Source organism: Oreochromis niloticus, linkage group LG8 (assembly GCF_001858045.2).
Source record: "Oreochromis niloticus isolate F11D_XX linkage group LG8, O_niloticus_UMD_NMBU, whole genome shotgun sequence".
NCBI lineage: Eukaryota > Metazoa > Chordata > Actinopteri > Cichliformes > Cichlidae > Oreochromis > Oreochromis niloticus.
In genome coordinates this window covers 16,736,795-16,754,444 of record NC_031973.2, presented here as the reverse complement: position 1 = coordinate 16,754,444, position 17,650 = coordinate 16,736,795, and the positions used below count along the sequence as shown (strand labels likewise).

The 17,650-nt window shown below is 38.3% G+C and overlaps 1 protein-coding gene and 1 long non-coding RNA gene across 2 annotated transcripts; both read right to left on the bottom strand.

The window, feature by feature from the left end:
- Positions 1–2,446: 2,446 nt before the first annotated feature.
- On the bottom strand, positions 2,447–6,477 carry LOC109203094 (uncharacterized). Its single transcript, XR_002063028.2, has 4 exons — positions 5,675–6,477; positions 4,272–4,388; positions 4,052–4,155; positions 2,447–3,955 (listed from the first exon to the last, which is right to left on the bottom strand). It is a non-coding gene; the product is annotated as an uncharacterized LOC109203094 (long non-coding RNA).
- A 4,905-nt stretch (positions 6,478–11,382) lies between these two features.
- On the bottom strand, positions 11,383–16,130 carry LOC109203143 (uncharacterized). Its single transcript, XM_019362213.2, has 3 exons — positions 15,371–16,130; positions 14,620–14,648; positions 11,383–14,190 (listed from the first exon to the last, which is right to left on the bottom strand). Exon 3 carries the CDS (start codon positions 13,208–13,210, stop codon positions 11,816–11,818), a length of 1,395 nt encoding a protein of 464 aa, XP_019217758.1. The 5' UTR covers positions 13,211–14,190; positions 14,620–14,648; positions 15,371–16,130; the 3' UTR covers positions 11,383–11,815.
- Between the last annotated feature and the right edge of the window lie 1,520 nt (positions 16,131–17,650).

Here is a 17,650-nt window from a genome sequence, read left to right as displayed (position 1 = left end):
AGATTTTAAGATTAATTTTTTTGCTCCTCTCACTCTAGCAGTTGAGCTGTCTCACTCTAGCCCCAACATTCCGCCCCATACACACCCATTATAAACTCTGAAACGGCTGAAAAAACATCATGAAACTTAAACTGGAAGTGAAGAAAAAGTATAATAGATATTGAAAAGATAAATACAAGTTGAATAGTTGAATGTCTTGTCTTCGTTTTAAAGTTTGAATGGTGGCTCTATGTCAACGTATGTGGAAGTAGTAGGAGTTTAAAAATGAGTAAGTTGAATGAGAATTTGAAGGGTCTACCCATTGAAATACATGGGAAATTTTTGTTGAAAAAAGTTGAATAATTTTAAAAATATAAATGTTAAAAATGAGAAAAATAGAAGCGGTCGTGTCCAAAAGAAGAGGAATCTAACGGTGTTTGAATGGTTTTTCTAAGTTGAACGGTTTTGAAGGAGTAGGACTACAAAAAACGTACGGAATATATAATAAAATATAATAATAACTAGAAAGTGCATTTTCTGAAGAAACTGCAGTGTGAATGCTTGAATCTCAATGTATGCACTGAAATGTATTAATTGCTGAATTTTTAGTTAAAAATGTTGAATGAGATGAAAAATACAGAAATTTGCACCTGAAAACAAAAGTGCTGAACTGCTAAAAGCTGACAAGCACAGAGAAGAAGTTGGAAAATAGCTGAAAATGTTTTAAATGTAAATTAGAAAAACCTGAGTAATGAGAAAAGACTATTTAGAGTCAGAAAACATCTGAATGAATATTAAAAGTTCATATTCTTTGAATCACTGAACGACTAAAATATGATCCCTCCACTTGGATCCACACAGTTTTAAAGGTTTACATTTCTGAGCTTTGAAAGACACGCTGTTGGAAAGAGAAGAACGATGGCCTCGTTTTGAGGGTAAAATGATGGCTGTAGAGCAAACACTGTGGACACAGCAGCAGTTGAAAGAGAAGTCTTTAAGATGAATCTTGGCAGAGTGAGAGAGAGCTCGTTAGGCAGGCAGGTGTGAGCCTGGTTGCTATAGTGACTGCGCCAGGGGCTCCATACACACGCACACAGACATGCACCTCACTTTTGCTGCTTAAAATGAACAGAAAAGTCAGCCCCAAACAAATCCTTCCCAAATGAAAAGTACATGTCGTATTGACAAAATTCTTTCACCGTGAGCGACAGCAATGTCTAGTCTACCTAATTCTCAGTTTTCATGCCTGTGGAGTTTATTATATGGACGTGGTGACAGTGTAAAGACAGCCTGCTCTTCTGATTTTCAAAGGAACTTTCTGAGCCATTTTAACATTAGAGTCTATGGAGGAGTTGGAGGGAGGAGTCTGTGCTTTGGTGACATTTATGAAAGAACCATAACACCTAGGACAATAGTAAACACATTGGATGAAAGAGGACAGCGATGGCTACGTTTTGAGGGTAAAATCATACCTGTAGAGCAAACGCTGTGGACACAGCAGCAGTTTTAAAAAAGATTTTAAGATTAATTTTTTTGCTCCTCTCACTCTAGCAGTTGAGCTGTCTCACTCTAGCCCCAACATTCCGTCCCATACACACCCATTATAATCTCTGAAACGGCTGAAAAAACATCATGAAACTTAAACTGGAACTGAAGAAAAAGTATAACAGATATTGAAAAGATAAATACAAGTTGAATAGTTGAATGTCTTGTCTTCGTTTTAAAGTTTGAATGGTGGCTCTATGTCAACGTATGTTGAAGTAGATACAGTTTGAAAATGAGTAAGTTGAATGAGGATTTGAAGGGTCTCCCCATTGAAATACATGGGAAATTTTTGTTGAAAAAAGTTGAATAATTTTAAAAATATAAATGTTATAAATGAGAAAAGTAGAAGCAGTCATGTCCAAAAGAAGAGGAATCTAATGGTGTTTGAATGGTTTTTCTAAGTTGAACGGTTTTGAAGGAGTTAGATGCCAAAAAACGTACGGAATATATAATAATAATAAAGATTAGAAGAACAATACTGTGAATGCTTTTACAAGCATTCACACTAATAATAATAACTAGAAAGTGCATTTTCTGAAGAAACTGCAGTGTGAATGCTTGAATCTGAATGTATGCACTGAAATGAATTAAATACTGAATATTAAGCTAAAAATGCTGAATTAGCTGGAAAATACAGAATTTGTAACCTGAAAACAAAAGTGCAGAACTTTTGAAAGCTGATTTTCACACAGAAGAAGTTGGAAAATAGCTGAACATGTTTAAAATATAAATTAGAAAAAGATGAGTAATGACAAAAGAAAATTTAGTCAGAAAACCTCTGAATGAAAAACAAAAGTTCATATTCTTCTAATCACTTAAAGAGTGGAATTATGTATTATAAATCTCTAATTCATAAAAAAATAATAAAAATAATTGTAAAAACAAATTTGTTGAATTGAACTGAAAAGATGAACAAACATTCTGGAGAAAATACAAGCTTTAATATCCAGGATAATGTTTTTCAGACATATACACATGTGTATATCATGTTTAATGGTATTACATACATCAATTTGTTTTGTATGTCATAGAAAATAACATAAAAATCTTAAGTCATATTGTACAGCTTCTTTCTGAAAAGAACTTAAATTAATTCAACAAATGTTTTTTTCGAAATACAATAAAAATCATTTTAAAAAGAGACGTTTGCAATGTTTTAAGGTGTTAATAATCTGATCCTGTCATGTGTCTGTTCAACTTTAGTTTTTGGCACAGACTCGATTCTTAAAGAACAAATTACCAAATAATAAACAAATAAAATTGAAATTAAAGTAGCTTTTTTTGTTAAACACTTCACAGGAGAATAAATAAAAATAACTAAATTAAATAACCAAATAAAAATAATAAGCAACATATGAAATACATGAAAATTCAACTTTTAAAACCACAATCCTGAACCTTTAAATTGTGTTGGTTTCTTAGAACATGGCTGAACAGCTGTTTCTATCGGTCTACTGATCTGTCTACACATCGTTTTATTACTCATTCTTTTTTATGTTTTATTGTAAACAGTGTCCACACAGTGGTAAAAGAGAACTGTATAGAGATTTTTGAGTGAACTCAAACGAAAGCCTAAGGTGGTGACACAGTTTAACACATACAAATAATCAAATAAACACATTAGTCCTTTTTGTGGATAAATAAGTATCATTAGTTTACAGCATTGTTCAGCCATGCCACTAAATGCTTTTTTACACAGTGTTTTAACCTGGGCTCAGACACAAAGTCACAAATTTAGTTAGTCCCTGACTTTGAGTTGTGGTTATGACTAATTATTATACACAAGGCTTAATCTATCTGAACTCTAAGGACACAAATATGAAAAAACCTATACTTACCAGCTGATACCCCACACTACACACTAGGTGTGCCATGTGACCTGAAACTTTGGTACAAACTCATCATAATTATTCTGTTAACACTGTTTCTTTAACACTGTTTGTGTTGCTGTTCAGCAGTTTAAAATGTTTTAGACTGGATTACATGGAATGAATTTGAGTTCTCTTGGGGGGGTTTTGTGTGTGTTTTGTTCTTAGCAGATTCTTTCTTTACATACTGTTGAATTCCAGTTACCACATTTCTGGTCATATGACATCCTGAGTGCCCACTTAAAAAAATCCCCACAGTTAATTCAACATTAAAACAAAATAAAAATATGTTAAATAAATAAAGGTTTGCTCTGTGATGAAATATTAAATAAGCATACATTGTACAGAGCACTAACAATGAAAACAATCCTTTAGCCTGTTGATCAGAGAGAGGCAGTCATTATGTCCATTTAAAACCTGTAATCAAAGAGCACAACATTTCTGTGAAACTATAAAGTCCCATATGATCCTCATCATGTCCAGTGACTTCAGAGTGGATCCTCCCTGTCATCCGGCCAGTGTTTGATGTGTGGCAAGCAGCACAGAAGCAGGATAGCTGAGGACTTTAAAAGAAGAGCAGAAAACAGGAACATATGTAGTTGTAAATGTAAATATCAGTGATACTTGTCTTGTCAAAGGGAATAAAATAATGAACTTACACACTCATTTAGGGAGGATCTTGACACTGCACAAAGGAGGCACAGTCAGTCTGACAATGATGGTGATCTGCAGGGATGTTTTCCTGCAGCAACATTCCTGCCGACTGGCCATATGATCCAGAGTAGTTGGTTTGCAATAAACAGAAAGGTGTATATGTTAGGTAGTGTGCACTTAGAGCTGGTCCTAAGAAACAAACACATCCTGTAATAAACTGAATACCTTTAGTAGTGCTGCTGCAAACGTAAAGCCCTTCTATCATGTGTGGTTTCAAAGAAGGTGTTTTGGAGGCTCAGTCACAGAAGCTGTGCAGTCTGTTCAGTCCTGAGTGTCTCAGCTCTGAAGGGGATGGATCACAGAGGGAAACACCTAAGTACAGATATTAAAATACACTCAAAATAGCACTCATAAGGTCAAGTGAAAACACAATTTAAACACTTTACAAAGAATTAATACATGTTTCCATGAAAATAATGTCATTAACCCTTTTTGTTGTGAGTAAATCTCACCGACTGCTAGTGGGACAAGCTAGAAGGAGGACTTATCACAGAATCTCTCCTGTGCTCCAGATGTGAAGTCTCACGCTCTGATCGTACGGCGATGAAGATGGTGATGATGAAGCCTCTCTGATCTGTGGCATTACAGTTTCTGGCTGCTATGTGCTTCACACTGTTGGATTTTACATGTGAAGCTTGGAGAAGACACAGGAGGACTGTGTCTCTCTTAACAAAAAAAAAAGAAAGAAAAGAAACCTAACAACCTCCCACCGTACCCCCCCACATTCAACTCCCGCCTACTCACTCCACTCAACTCCCCAGCCTCACACCATCCAATGTCTATACAAATGTAGGGTATCAGCTGGTAACAAAAAGCAAGTGAAACATATGTAGTACATATGTAACACTGCTGAAACATTTCTGGCCAGAAATGTGCAGTTATCAGCCAGTGCATTTATCATCCCAGACCCACCCTGATAAATGCACTGGCTGAAACATGATAAAAGCTCATAAAAATGTATGTTTCATCGAAAGATTTGTCCAAAAATATAATCATATACTTTTGAAAAAGTTTAAAGATTATAATAAACTGAAATCAATAACATTTTTGTAAATATTATTTCAAAATAGAGGCACAGATAAACTGGCTTAACTGTCATTATTGCTGTAATTAGGTTTTTCTTTTTCTTTTTTTTCTTGTTCTTTTTTTTTTTTTTTTTAAAAAGCAACCTTTAGTCATTGTTGTTTATTCAGAAACAATGAAGAAGCTGTTGAACATTTATTTGCTGTGTGGGCAATCCTCTGGTCCACCCTCCCTCCCTCCCAGCCACAGTGAGACTGGGGCAGCCTGGCAGGATTTGAAGCCTGGCTGAAGAGAGGATATGCCTGCATGGTTCGTTTTAAACTGCTATATTTGATTTTTCTGACATTCATAGATTACTGATTTTTAGATTTTCTGTAATAAATATAATTGTCATATTTTACTGATATCATTACTTAATTCATGTAATTGTATTTTATGTAAAAAAATTCAAACATTATACTGCAATGCAGGGCATTTTTTCTTAAGTCAACTTTTAAATATCGCTCTACTTTCTTAAGTCATTCAAAAATATAGAAATTACTTACTGTATTCAAAGATATAGTTCATGAATCATCACAGGACAATACACAGTATACAGGGTCATGGTAACTATGGTAGGTCTTCATGACTCCAGAATGGAGACATCGCTCTGGCTGAGAAATGAAAATTAGGTCAAGCAGTGTGTTCTTCTCTGTGGTAGGGGCAGTGATGACCTGTGCGTATCCCCTAGATTCAAACAGCTCCAGGATTGGTTTGTTTGCAATGGATAAAACATTCTCATTAAAATCACCACACACTATGATGGGATGACAGTCCATGATCTCTAATGAGTCTAATAGGCTTACCAGGTTTTTCAGGAATGGCCTCAGAGTGTAGTCTGGAGGTCTGTACACAACTGCAATCAGAGCACTGACTGGTGCTTCAACCTTTAAAGCCAGAAATTCAAGGTCAGTTACATTATGGATGTACTGTTTTTCATGCACTTGAATGTCACTCTTCACATAAACAGCAACTCCACCACCACTTCTGTTTGCCATCTGGGGAAAGTTTGTGTAGGACAGGTGTCTGTTGCGTTTGAACAAATTGTAATTTTCCAAGTGGAGACTCTCTGCGACAAAAGAGCCCCGCAGGTGTGTTTCTGTTAGGCACAAAACATCTGCTAGACACAATTCATGGTGATTCTTGATGTCATTAATGTGAGCTGACAGTCCCTCTGTATTATGATGAACAATGGTGAAAACCTCTGACCTGCTCAGTGTTTGTATCACGTGTAGAAGAGGCATCATGTCATCAAGGTTGGCTTGTCTCATGTTCTCAAGCGCTGCAGTGATTTCTGGATTGGTGAATATTTTTTCTCCTCCATATCAAGAAGATACAGTCCACTGAGAGACGTCACTCTACTGACAGCTACGTAGGCCATGCCGGGCTCAAAAATGCTCTTAAGAGAGAAAACAGCTGATGTGGTTGTCATACCCTGTACCTTATGTATTGTACATGCAAAGGCCAGCTTCACTGGGAACTGTCTTCGTACCACTCCTTTCTGCTTTAGATTCTCTTCTGCTCTCTCAATGTACACCATGTCGTCTGCTGGTGTTCGGTTATTCTTTCCAGATGTCTCATTATCCATTTTAAGTCCAAGCTTGATGATGTGTTGGTCATTTTCAGAGTAAACTACTCTAAGTAGTTTTCCAAAAGCTCCATTAACCAAACCATTTTGTATGTCAATGTTTCTGGTGAGCATGACACGAGCTCCTTCTGCAACTTTCAGTGTATCTGGTAACTCGTTTTTACCTCCTTTCAATGGTCTGTCTTGTAGTGCCATTCTGCCAGTTCTAGGATCTTTTCTATAATCATCTGCATGGATGTCAATGATATGAGTATGGAGCAGAGCCAGTGTTGCAGAGTTTGCGCATCCACTTCTTTATTAGTTGCAAAAATGTGCAACGCATCAGTCGGACAAAGGGCTGGTTCAGTTATGGCCTGTGACAACAAATTTCTATCTGCTTCGCAAAGCACATCCAACTTTCCTTTCACACGGATTCTGTTCAGCATCTCAGCAAAGACAACATCATCTTTCTGACGCATAATCTCAGTCAGAGTGATCATCTGAAAATGCTCCGCCACAGGTCGATCTCGGACGGGTCGTGCACACAGAGAGGTTTTGACTGTCGCACTGGGGGTAGCTGATAGAAGTCTCCAACAGCAATGACTGACATGCCTCCAAAGGGTCTCCGAGTCCCTTTGATCTGTTTGAGTCTTGCATCTACATATGCAAAGAGATGTCTTGACACCATAGACACTTCGTCAATGACGATTATTTCAGCATTCAAAAGTTCTGATCTGACTTCATCCAGCTGATTGCCAAGTCCCTGAATGGGAGGTTTTAAGCTTCTAGGGAGCTTGAGTAGAGAATGCAGTGTTGTTCCAGAAATGTTAAATGCTGCAGTCCCAGTGAAAGCAGTTAACAGGACAGTGGGTTTTGATATGTCAACGTCGTCTGCATATCTGGGCACTTTGCTCAGTATCTTAGATGCTTCTGAGTAGATGCATTTGATAAGATGTGATTTTCCTGTTCCAGCACCACCATTAATATAAAAGAAAAACTGCTCTGGATTTAGAGAACAGACCCTTTTAATGCACCAGTCTCTAACTGCATAAAATATGCAGGCTTGCTTCTTATTCAGATTCTGAAACATCTGACGTAACAATGTGGGATCAATAGCAGGGGGTTCCCTGATGGCTCTGACTTCTGTTGAAGCATCAGCCTGACGGCTGTAGTCGGGCACATCTTCCTGTTCATTTTCATTGTCTCGCTCTCTTTCTTGTTCAACAAGTGGCAACCTTACAAGATCTGATTCAGGTGCCAGATTACACCATTCGTCAATCACACCTCTGTTCTGCTCATATTCCTCAACAGCGCTCTCGATCTCCTCACTGTTTTTCTCATATTTTTCTCTGTTTCTTTTGACAATGTGTTGCACGTACTCAAGACGGTCAGTACCTGGTAGGTGTACACAGCCAGCACCATAGAAAGCCTGATAGGTTGGCAACGATGGCGTTTTCAGTTCGTTGTCTGAACATGAGGAAGGTACAGTTTAAGCAGTCTTCCATAATATTGCTCTGGATTTTTTCTTGTGAGCATCGGTGAAATCTGATGATAGCAGGCTTATCGTTTTTGCGCCTTTGCACAAATCCCATCTCATTGAGAAGGGGCAAAACATCTTTACCTTTTGTCTGTTGGCCATAGACAATCCTGCAAGTAGCAGCAAAGTCTGCCATGCACATCTCCTCATACTCTGGTGTTTCAGGTCTGGCTTTGTATTTGTCATTCAAAGATGTCATCCAAACATTGGAAGACTCAGGTGTTGTGTTGTCCAGAACTGACAGGGGACGACTCATTTTCACAGGATTATCATCAGTTGGAATGAATATTACAGCACGTGAACATTGCTTCATGTGAAGACCACATGCACGAGCAACACACTCCTGGGCACTGATCTCTCGCTTCTTTGAATATGCCTGCATGACGGCTCTCATTTCATCACACTCATTTACACTGTCTTTATGGGAGTTCTCAATGACAGTTTTCAGGTACTCAGAAAGCCCGCCCTCTTTTTTGATATATATTTCATTAAATAATTTGCAGCGCCGAAAGCATCTAAAACAAAGCTTATGTCGATATTACTGTTCCAGGCTTCAAGCAGATGTGGATTATAGCTGTTTATCCAAGAGTCTTTTGGATCACGCTTTAGTATGATCGTACTCCTTGTGTTCATTTTATTCAGGTATCTCTCATATTCTGCATGTGTCAACTTGCATCTTGCCAAGAGCTGCTCTAAACTCATGGAAGCAGTTTCAGGCTCATTCAGCAGCTGGTTCAGTGGTCTGAGCTTGTTCTTTGCAGTTTCTACCTCCAGTTCATCATCCTCACTGGGTCTTGTGATCATCGTCTCATTGCAGGGTGGTTTGGGAAAACCAAAACGGCACCCAGAGCTTAAACTCCTAAAGCACGTCTTTGTGTGGTTCTTACTGTGTTTTTGCACTTCTGTTACTTTCTTGTACAGTTCAGGTTGTTTATGTGGATCAGGCAGCTGAGCTGTGATGTATTTGTTTATAAAATCAACAACAGTTTGATCATCATCATCCTCAAACACAGGAGCACCTTCTACCCACAGGAGGCAGTGTATGTGTGGGCTTCCTCTGTGCTGAAACTCCACTCTGTAAAAGTAGTCAATGACTTTGCCAAGTGGCTCTGCAGGAGATAAGAGTAAATCTCTGAATAATGCTTCAACTCTCTTGTCAAACATGCGCATTGTTGTGACAGGATTGCTTCTCAGGATGTCACACTTTGCTGACCAGTCAAGTCCTTCAAAACTCACTTGTTCACCTTGCTGCCTTGTTATTGCTTCAATCACTTCAGGCCAGCGCATTTCAGCAGCTGAGAATGTGCAAAAGAACGTGGGAGTTCCCAACTGTCTGATCATGGCAAAAAGATCTCTTGTTGTTTTCTCCCAATAGGCTGGGGTTCCTCTCAGAGGCTGCATGAATCTCACTGCGTCTTTATTTCTCACCAGTTTCTCCACCTCATGTTTATCTTGTAACATGCCTGAGGTTATTTTTCTCCCATCTCTGGTCAAAGGCTTTGCCTTCCTTAACTGTATCGTCATGCTGGAAGTAGCCAAGTGTATTTCAGTCACAAACTGTGCAAAGAACAAATAGTTTGTGTCTTTGGCAAAACGGTCATCATGCAGAAAAGTCTTGATTTGAAATACCCACTGGGGGATACTTTGATCAGCCTTCTTTCATCAAGTGTGTTTTGGCCTGTAGGAAACTGCACAGGGAAGGCCATGGCCTCCAGTTTAGGTGTTTTGAAAAAACTTATTGGATTGTTTCTCTCTGCAGGAGCAACAGAGTAGATTCCTTCACTGAAACATAATATCTCCTCAGCCACATCAGGGGGCTGCAAACAGGACTCGAGTGCAAAACCACCATTAGTCAGTCCATCTGCTTGCTCTGAATCATCTCTCATCTGTTCACATGGTTGTTCACCATCACAGGGTAACATGTCGATATTCTGTTCATTTTTATTTTGTGCTTCACTCAGTGCATTTTTCTCACAGCTGTCAATTTCCATTAAATCAGCCTCATCGTAATCGTCCTCATTCATGTTTTCATCATCATCATCATCCTCCTCATCTTCATCAGGAAGTGTTGGATCACACAGCTCAGCATCATCTCTGATGCTCACATCCTTATACTGTGGATGAATCTGCTTGAGTTTATGCAGTGCTTGCACAAGTTTAGACCAGCTTACAGTCTGAAACAGCTGATGACCTTTATAAGACAAGCGTCTCTTCAGTTTAACTCTCATGACTTGAGAATTAATTCTTAATCGAGGCAATGCTTCAACAGTTTCCTGTACCTCTGATGGGACACAGACCACATTTCCTCTAATTGCTCTTGTCTGCCTTTGGGAAGAGGAATAATCTTGGCAAATGGTATGCACTTGGCTATGAGATGTCTCTCCAGTATGTTGAGATCAGACAGTTCAGGTGGAATATCAGCAAGATCCAGTTTATTGGCAACAGCAAGTACTGGCATGGATCCATTTTTAAGATGACTGTGGCAGGTGTGACAAATCCACTCTCTCTTTCTCTCATCAGGCACATTGCACTGCTCATTTCTGCAGTTTTCATCACAAAGATGAACAAACCTTCCTGTCAAACATGTTGCAACCACATGTGGATTTTTCACATAATTTGACCTTGTGCAGGGTCGCACTTGGTTTGGAAATGAAGCCTTGAAACAGACAGTACATGGGTAAGATGGTCCAGCTTTGATTTGTGATTTGAACACAGATATGGCCTCGTTGATCACACTGTTGTCGCTCTCTTGGGTTTGTATGTTCACCCATCTGTATTTCCTTTTTATTTTCATGGCACATCTCATATTGTGCATAATCCTGAATGCAAGATTACTTTGATACCTGTCTCGCATTAGTTGTTTCATTAGTTGTCTGTGTCTTACTCTGAATGCGTTGTCACGTGCATAACGCTGAGTCACTCGAGATCTCTGTCTCTCTCTGAATTCTGGGCTCTCTTGATACCTTTTAGTGATATAGCTTTTTGCTTTTGTCTAAATTCAGCATTGTCACAGTAGCGTCTTTTAATATATTGTTGTTGTTTCTTTCTAAATTCATTGTTCTCACAGTAGCGCTTTTATTTTTTTTTTCTTTCTGATTCATCTTCTCACAGTAGCGCCTTTTAATATATTGTTGTTGTTTCTTTCTGAATTCATCGTTCTCACAGTAGCGTCTTTTAATATATTGTTGTTGTTTCTTTCTAACTGTAGCATTCTCAGAAAAACGTCTTTTAACATATTGTTTTTGTTTGTTTCTGAATTCATCATTTTCACAGTAACATCTTGTAATATATTGCTGTTGTTTCTGTCTGAATTCATCATTCTCAAAATAACGTCTTTTAATATACTGTTGATGTTTCTGTCTGACTTCAGGATTGTTTTTATATGCCTCGCTTGTGCAAGATTTTTTCTTTTCTTTGTAATCTTTATTTGAAGCATATTTTTGTCGTTCTTTCCTTTTTTGGTTTTCTTTTCTCTGATTTCTGGGTTTCTCTGATGCCATTAATCTTCTTTTCATTTTGTGCCTTTGTTGTTTATTAACCTTTTCAGTTTTGTAAAACTATATCAGAAAGATCACAGGCAGCAACATTTGTTATTGCAGCATTTGATTGACATGAAAAAGCATCATTTGATGGAAAGAAATTTAATTCACTGCATAGTTCTTCAGTTGGTATATTAGGAGGTTCATTCTGATCTTCATATGATGTGAAATTAGTCATGTGGACTTCTTTTTGTTTCACCAGTGGCGTACAAATGGACATTTGACAAAAGATGTTCTCAGTCAGACCAGTGGTTGTGTTTCTCCTTGGAGTAGAGGAGTTTGCTTCATCAACAGTTGTATCAGAGTGAGTAGGTGCCACAGCAGTGGCAGCTGTTGATCTGCAGACTGTGTCTGTGATAGTATCACTCAGGTTGACTGTGCTCATACTGTAGAACTGCACAGGCTTCAGTTCATAGGTACAAGAGGGTGATATCTCCATCCCTTCATAAGAATCCTGGAGCCTCTTAATCATGTCACTGAGGAGTGTAAATTTCAGCATCACAGCTGTACCACGATTACGTGACTGTAGTGGTAGAGGAAGACCACTGGCTGTTCTGGAGTGTGGATCAAAGAAACCATATTTGCCTGATGTGGATCTGAACACTGCGATACACAATCCACTCATAATCAGTAAGGCATACTGCACATCTGACAACAGGCAGCTCAGTCCTGCTTCTAAGCTGAGAAAGGTATCTACTGCCTCCTCTGGAGGTTCTTCAAATGTCCCATACCGGGAAGGCTGTGTCATGTCGACATGATACATAGACCTGCGAGCATCAACTTTGTCTGGCAGCTCATCGGTTGCCAAATGAATACTCTTGGGGAATCTTTTCTTGGCCTCTTTGTACATCACATCACCTTTATCCAAGACCAGATTAAGGTCAGCTGTAGTTATGTTTTCATTCTCATGAAGGAAAGCAAGAAATGTGAGTGAGTTACATGTGCACTGACTGTTTCTGGAGTCTCCATATTTGGGATGAGCCTGACTGTGAGATGCACAGACATGTGTTACAGAGGGCTGGTTTTCAAGGTTCACTCTTTCTGCATGAGATGGCCCTGCCACATCACTGTGATGGCCTCTTTTCACAATATCAGCATAACCCACCTGCGGGGCACTTGACACCTCAGGTTGGTCTCTATGGTTTACCTGATGTTCATTAAATGCATGCTGCAATCCAGTCTTTACAGCATCTGCATAGGATACCTGTTTTACATGTGCAGGAACATGTCGACCTGCCTGTTTGACACCATCAGCATTGGTCTTTGCAGACACACGGTCTTCTGCAGAGCTCTGAGGAGAATCACACTCAGTTTGTTCACATGTTGGTACTTTGTGAAACTCATGGAACTTCTTCCAGCGTTGTTTTGCAGCTTGTGACTTTTTCTGCTTTTTTGGCATTTTTACACACCTTTAAGTGTTTCTGTTAGTCTTTAGAAAATGTATTCAAAAAACAAGAGTGGCACACAGCAGGAGATGTTTTCTTTGTCTTTATATTTCAGTTTTTATTTCTCAGAAACAATGTCTTTGTTTGTTTGACAGTTTGTCAGTCGAGAGAATATTATGTACTCTCTTTATTGGCTTGGCACAACTTAGCAGCAAGCCCAGAATGAAAAACAGGTAGAGAGAAAATTTAGAAGAGAGAATAGACAGAGCAGGAGAGACACGGCTGGGAAATGACAATCAAACCGTGAATTAGAGTTTTCTTTATTTGTTCAGTTTGTTCTCAGGTAGAGGCAATATGCACTCTTTATTGCTTTAATGGCTTGGCATTTTTCAGCAGCAAGCCAAGAGTGAAAAACAGGTAGAGAGAAAATTTAGCAGAGAGAACAGGCAGAGCAGGAGAGACACGGCTTGGAAATCAAACCGCAGAGTTTTCTTTGTTCAGTTTGTTCAAAGGTTGAGGCAAAATATGCACTCTTTATTGCTTTATTGGCTTGTGCATTTCTCAGCAGCAAGCCAAAGAGTGAAAAACAGGTAGAGAGAAAATTTAGCAGAGAGAACAGAGAGAGCAGGAAAGACACGGTTTTGAAATCAAACCGTAGAGTTTTCTTTGTTTGTTCAGTTTGTTCAAAGGTTGAGGCAAAATATGCACTCTTTATTGCTTTATTGGCTTGTGCATTTCTCAGCAGCAAGCCAAAGAGTGAAAAACAGGTAGAGAGAAAATTTAGCAGAGAGAACAGACAGAGCAGGAGAGACACGGTTTTGAAATCAAACCGCAATAAGATTCTTGGTTTGGCAAAATTTCTCACAAACCACAGGGTGAAATACAGATGGAAAGAAGGCAGAGACAACAGGTGGAGCAGGACAGAGGATAGAGGGGATGGGGGGTTGGGATGTGACAGAGAAGACTGGAGATCTGGTCCTTGTTCTTCTGCACACTGTGAACAAAAAGAAGAAAAAATAATAATTTTATTAAAATTATATCACATGGTAATTGTATGAACTAATTGTGACTACTGAAAAAGGACAAAACAAATATTGAAGCTAAACTGTTGTTGGCTGCCATGTGCAAAAAGTTGCATAATTGGGCACTTTTTAAAAGAATATTTATTTAAATTCAGCAATAATATTTTTAATACAAATATGATTGAGTGAATCATTAACTAATCACATGTAGTGTGACTACAAAAATGTACGAAAAAAATATTTTAGCCCAATTGTTAAGCTGCACTTATGTGTATTTATTATAAAATTGTGTTTAAAAGGTCTAGTTTGAATGAAAGATTGAACCCATCACTTTACAGCTTATAAAAGTCAGATTATTTTTTTATTTTGGTATACTTCTCTTACAGTATGTGCACACCTACCAGGCAAAGCACAGATGTCAGTCAAGTTCCTGAAAGTGTAAGACGAGAAATAATGTTAGTTGTCTGTACAGTATTATCAGACTAACAGAAATACAAAGCCCACATGACATGATACACTGAACTTATAGTCAGCAGGTTATGGAATAATATAGCACACCAACAGACACAGCAACCATTTTATAATTCAAACTAATTACCTGAAGTATTTCCACTTATGTAAGGCTACTGTTCGACTGTTACTAGCCTTAGCATTGCTGCTAGCGCTAGCATTCCGGCTAGCATTAGCACTTCAGTTAGTGTTAGCACTGCAGCTAGCGTTAGCATTGCAGCTAGCATTAGCAATGCTGCTAGCGCTAGCACTCTTACTGTTAAAACTGAGCCACAATGGCAATAATAAAGCTCATTTGTTACTTTTGTCTCACTGACCGCCAAGAAATATCACAGGAATATCACAGGAATATTCTTTTTGTCAGTTAACAACTGCTAGTGCTAGTGTTAGCACTATAGCTAGCGTTAGCATTGTTGCTAGCATTAGCATCGTTGCTAGCATTAGCATTGAAGCTAGCGTTAGCACTGCTGCTAACAGCAAAACGTCATAAACAAATATAAATGATAGCGAAGGTTATTCTTTTTTCTTTCTTTCTTTATTCTTTGAACTCTGTTGGACTTGATATGTGAGTTTAAATGTCAAACATGTATTTTTTATCATCATAAAAATAAAACAGTGCAGTACTGAGTGTACTGTACTTACCACAGCAGAGAGCAAAGCGGAATGATGACAGTTGGTCCAGTGATGGGTTAAAAATAAATGAGGCGTTCAGGTGGTGCTTGGAAATTTGAACATCAGTTTGAACAGCAATAATGAGCATATACATGTCTGTGTTAGTCTCTGTGTGTAAGAGACATAGAGAGATAGAGGGAAAAAATCCACTAGACTAGTGTACAAATTGGTACTTTTTGTATAAGCGAATGAGTGACATACAGAAAAATATGGCAACTGGCATTACATGAGCAAATAAAAAGTATTTCATTTTGAACTGTTTTGTGGGTTTTATTTTAAGACTACTTTAAGTTTGTTAGTGGGGAGATAAACTATACAGACTATAAACACAGACAATAAAGGAGATTAGATTAGTTAAACGTTAGTTAAAATGTGGGAAAATCAACTACAGACAGGTAGATGCTGTAAGCTTTAATTATCCAGTCAGAAAGGATGATTTTAAAGTCATCAACTGACTCCAACTGCCCAGATCTGAAAAACCTATGTGCCAATCACAATGCTCTACTTAGTTGGCATATACTAACTACTGACCCCTGTCAAAACTGTCTTATTGTACCTATTGAAAAAGTTAATCTTACTACAACTGCTTAGATGCAGCAGACATTTTTAGGTTTAACCTTGGCAGAGTGAGAGAGAGCTCGTTAAGCAGGCAGGTGTGAGCCTGGTTGCTATAGTGACTGCACCCAATGGCACGCACACAGACATGCACCTCACTTTTGCTGCTTAAAATGAACAGAAAAGTCAGTCTGAAACAAATCGCTCCCAAATGAAAAGTACACGTCGTATTGACGAAATTCTTTCACCGTGAGCGCCAGCAATGTCTAGTCTACTGAATTCTCAGTTTTCATGCCTGTGGAGTTTATTATATGGACGTGGTGACAATGGAAAGACACCATGCTCTTCTGATTTTCAAACGAACCTTCTGAGCCATTTTAACATTAGAGTCTATGGAAGAGTTGGAGGGACGAGGCTGTGCATTGGTGACATTTATGAAAGAACCATAACACCTAGTACAATAGTAAACACATTGGATGAAAGAGGACAGCGATGGCTACGTTTTGAGGGTAAAATGATGGCTGTAGAGCAAACGCTGCGGACACAGCAGCAGTTTTAAAAAAATTTTAAGATTAATTTTTTTGCTCCTCTCACTCTAGCAGTTGAGCTGTCTCACTCTAGCCCCAACATTCCGTCCCATACACACCCATTATAAACTCTGAAACGGCTGAAAAAACATCATGAAACTTAAACTGGAACTGAAGAAAAAGTATAACAGATATTGAAAAGATAAATACAAGTTGAATAGTTGAATGTCTTGTCTTCGTTTTAAAGTTTGAATGGTGGCTCTATGTCAACCTATGTTGAAGTAGATACAGTTTGAAAATGAGTAAGTTGAATGAGGATTTGAAGGGTCTCCCCATTGAAATACATGGGAAATTTTGTTGAAAAAAGTTGAATAAAATTAAAAATATAAATGTTAAAAATGAGAAAAATAGAAGCAGTCATGTCCAAAAGAAGAGGAATCTAACGGTGTTTGAATGGTTTTTCTAAGTTGAACGGTTTTGAAGGAGATAGACTACAAAAAACGTACGGAATATATAATAAAATATAATAATAACTAGAAAGTGCATTTTCTGAAGAAACTGCAGTGTGAATGCTTGAATCTGAATATATGCACTGAAAAGAATTAATTGCTGAATTTTAAGTTAAAAATGTTGAATGAGATGAAAAATACAGAAATTTTCACCTGAAAACAAAAGTGCTGAACTGCTAAAAGCTGACAAGCACAGAGAAGAAGTTGGAAAATAGCTGAAAATGTTTTAAATGTAAATTAGAAAAACCTAAGTAATGAGAAAAGACTATTTAGAGTCAGAAAACATCTGAATGAATATTAAAAGTTCATATTCTTTGAATCACTGAATGACTAAAGTGTAATCCCTCCACTTGGATCCACACAGTTTTAAAGGTTTACATCTCTGAGCTTTGAAAGACACGCTGTTGGAAAGAGAAGAACGATGGCTTCATTTTGAGGGTAAAATGATGGCTGTAGACCAAACACTGTGGACACAGCAGCAGTTGAAAGAGAAGTGTTTAAGATGAATCTTGGCAGAGTGAGAGACAGAGCTCGTTAGGCAGGCAGGTGTGAGCCTGGTTGCTATAGTGACTGCACCCATGGCTCCATACACACGCCACAGACATGCACCTCACTTTTGCTGCTTAAAATGAACAGAAAAGTCAGGTCGAAACAAATCG

Excerpts from the sequence above, each read along its gene's own strand:
- LOC109203143 (XM_019362213.2), bottom strand. The coding sequence starts at position 13,210 with ATGCCAAAAAAGCAGAAAAAGTCACAAGCTGCAAAACAACGCTGGAAG.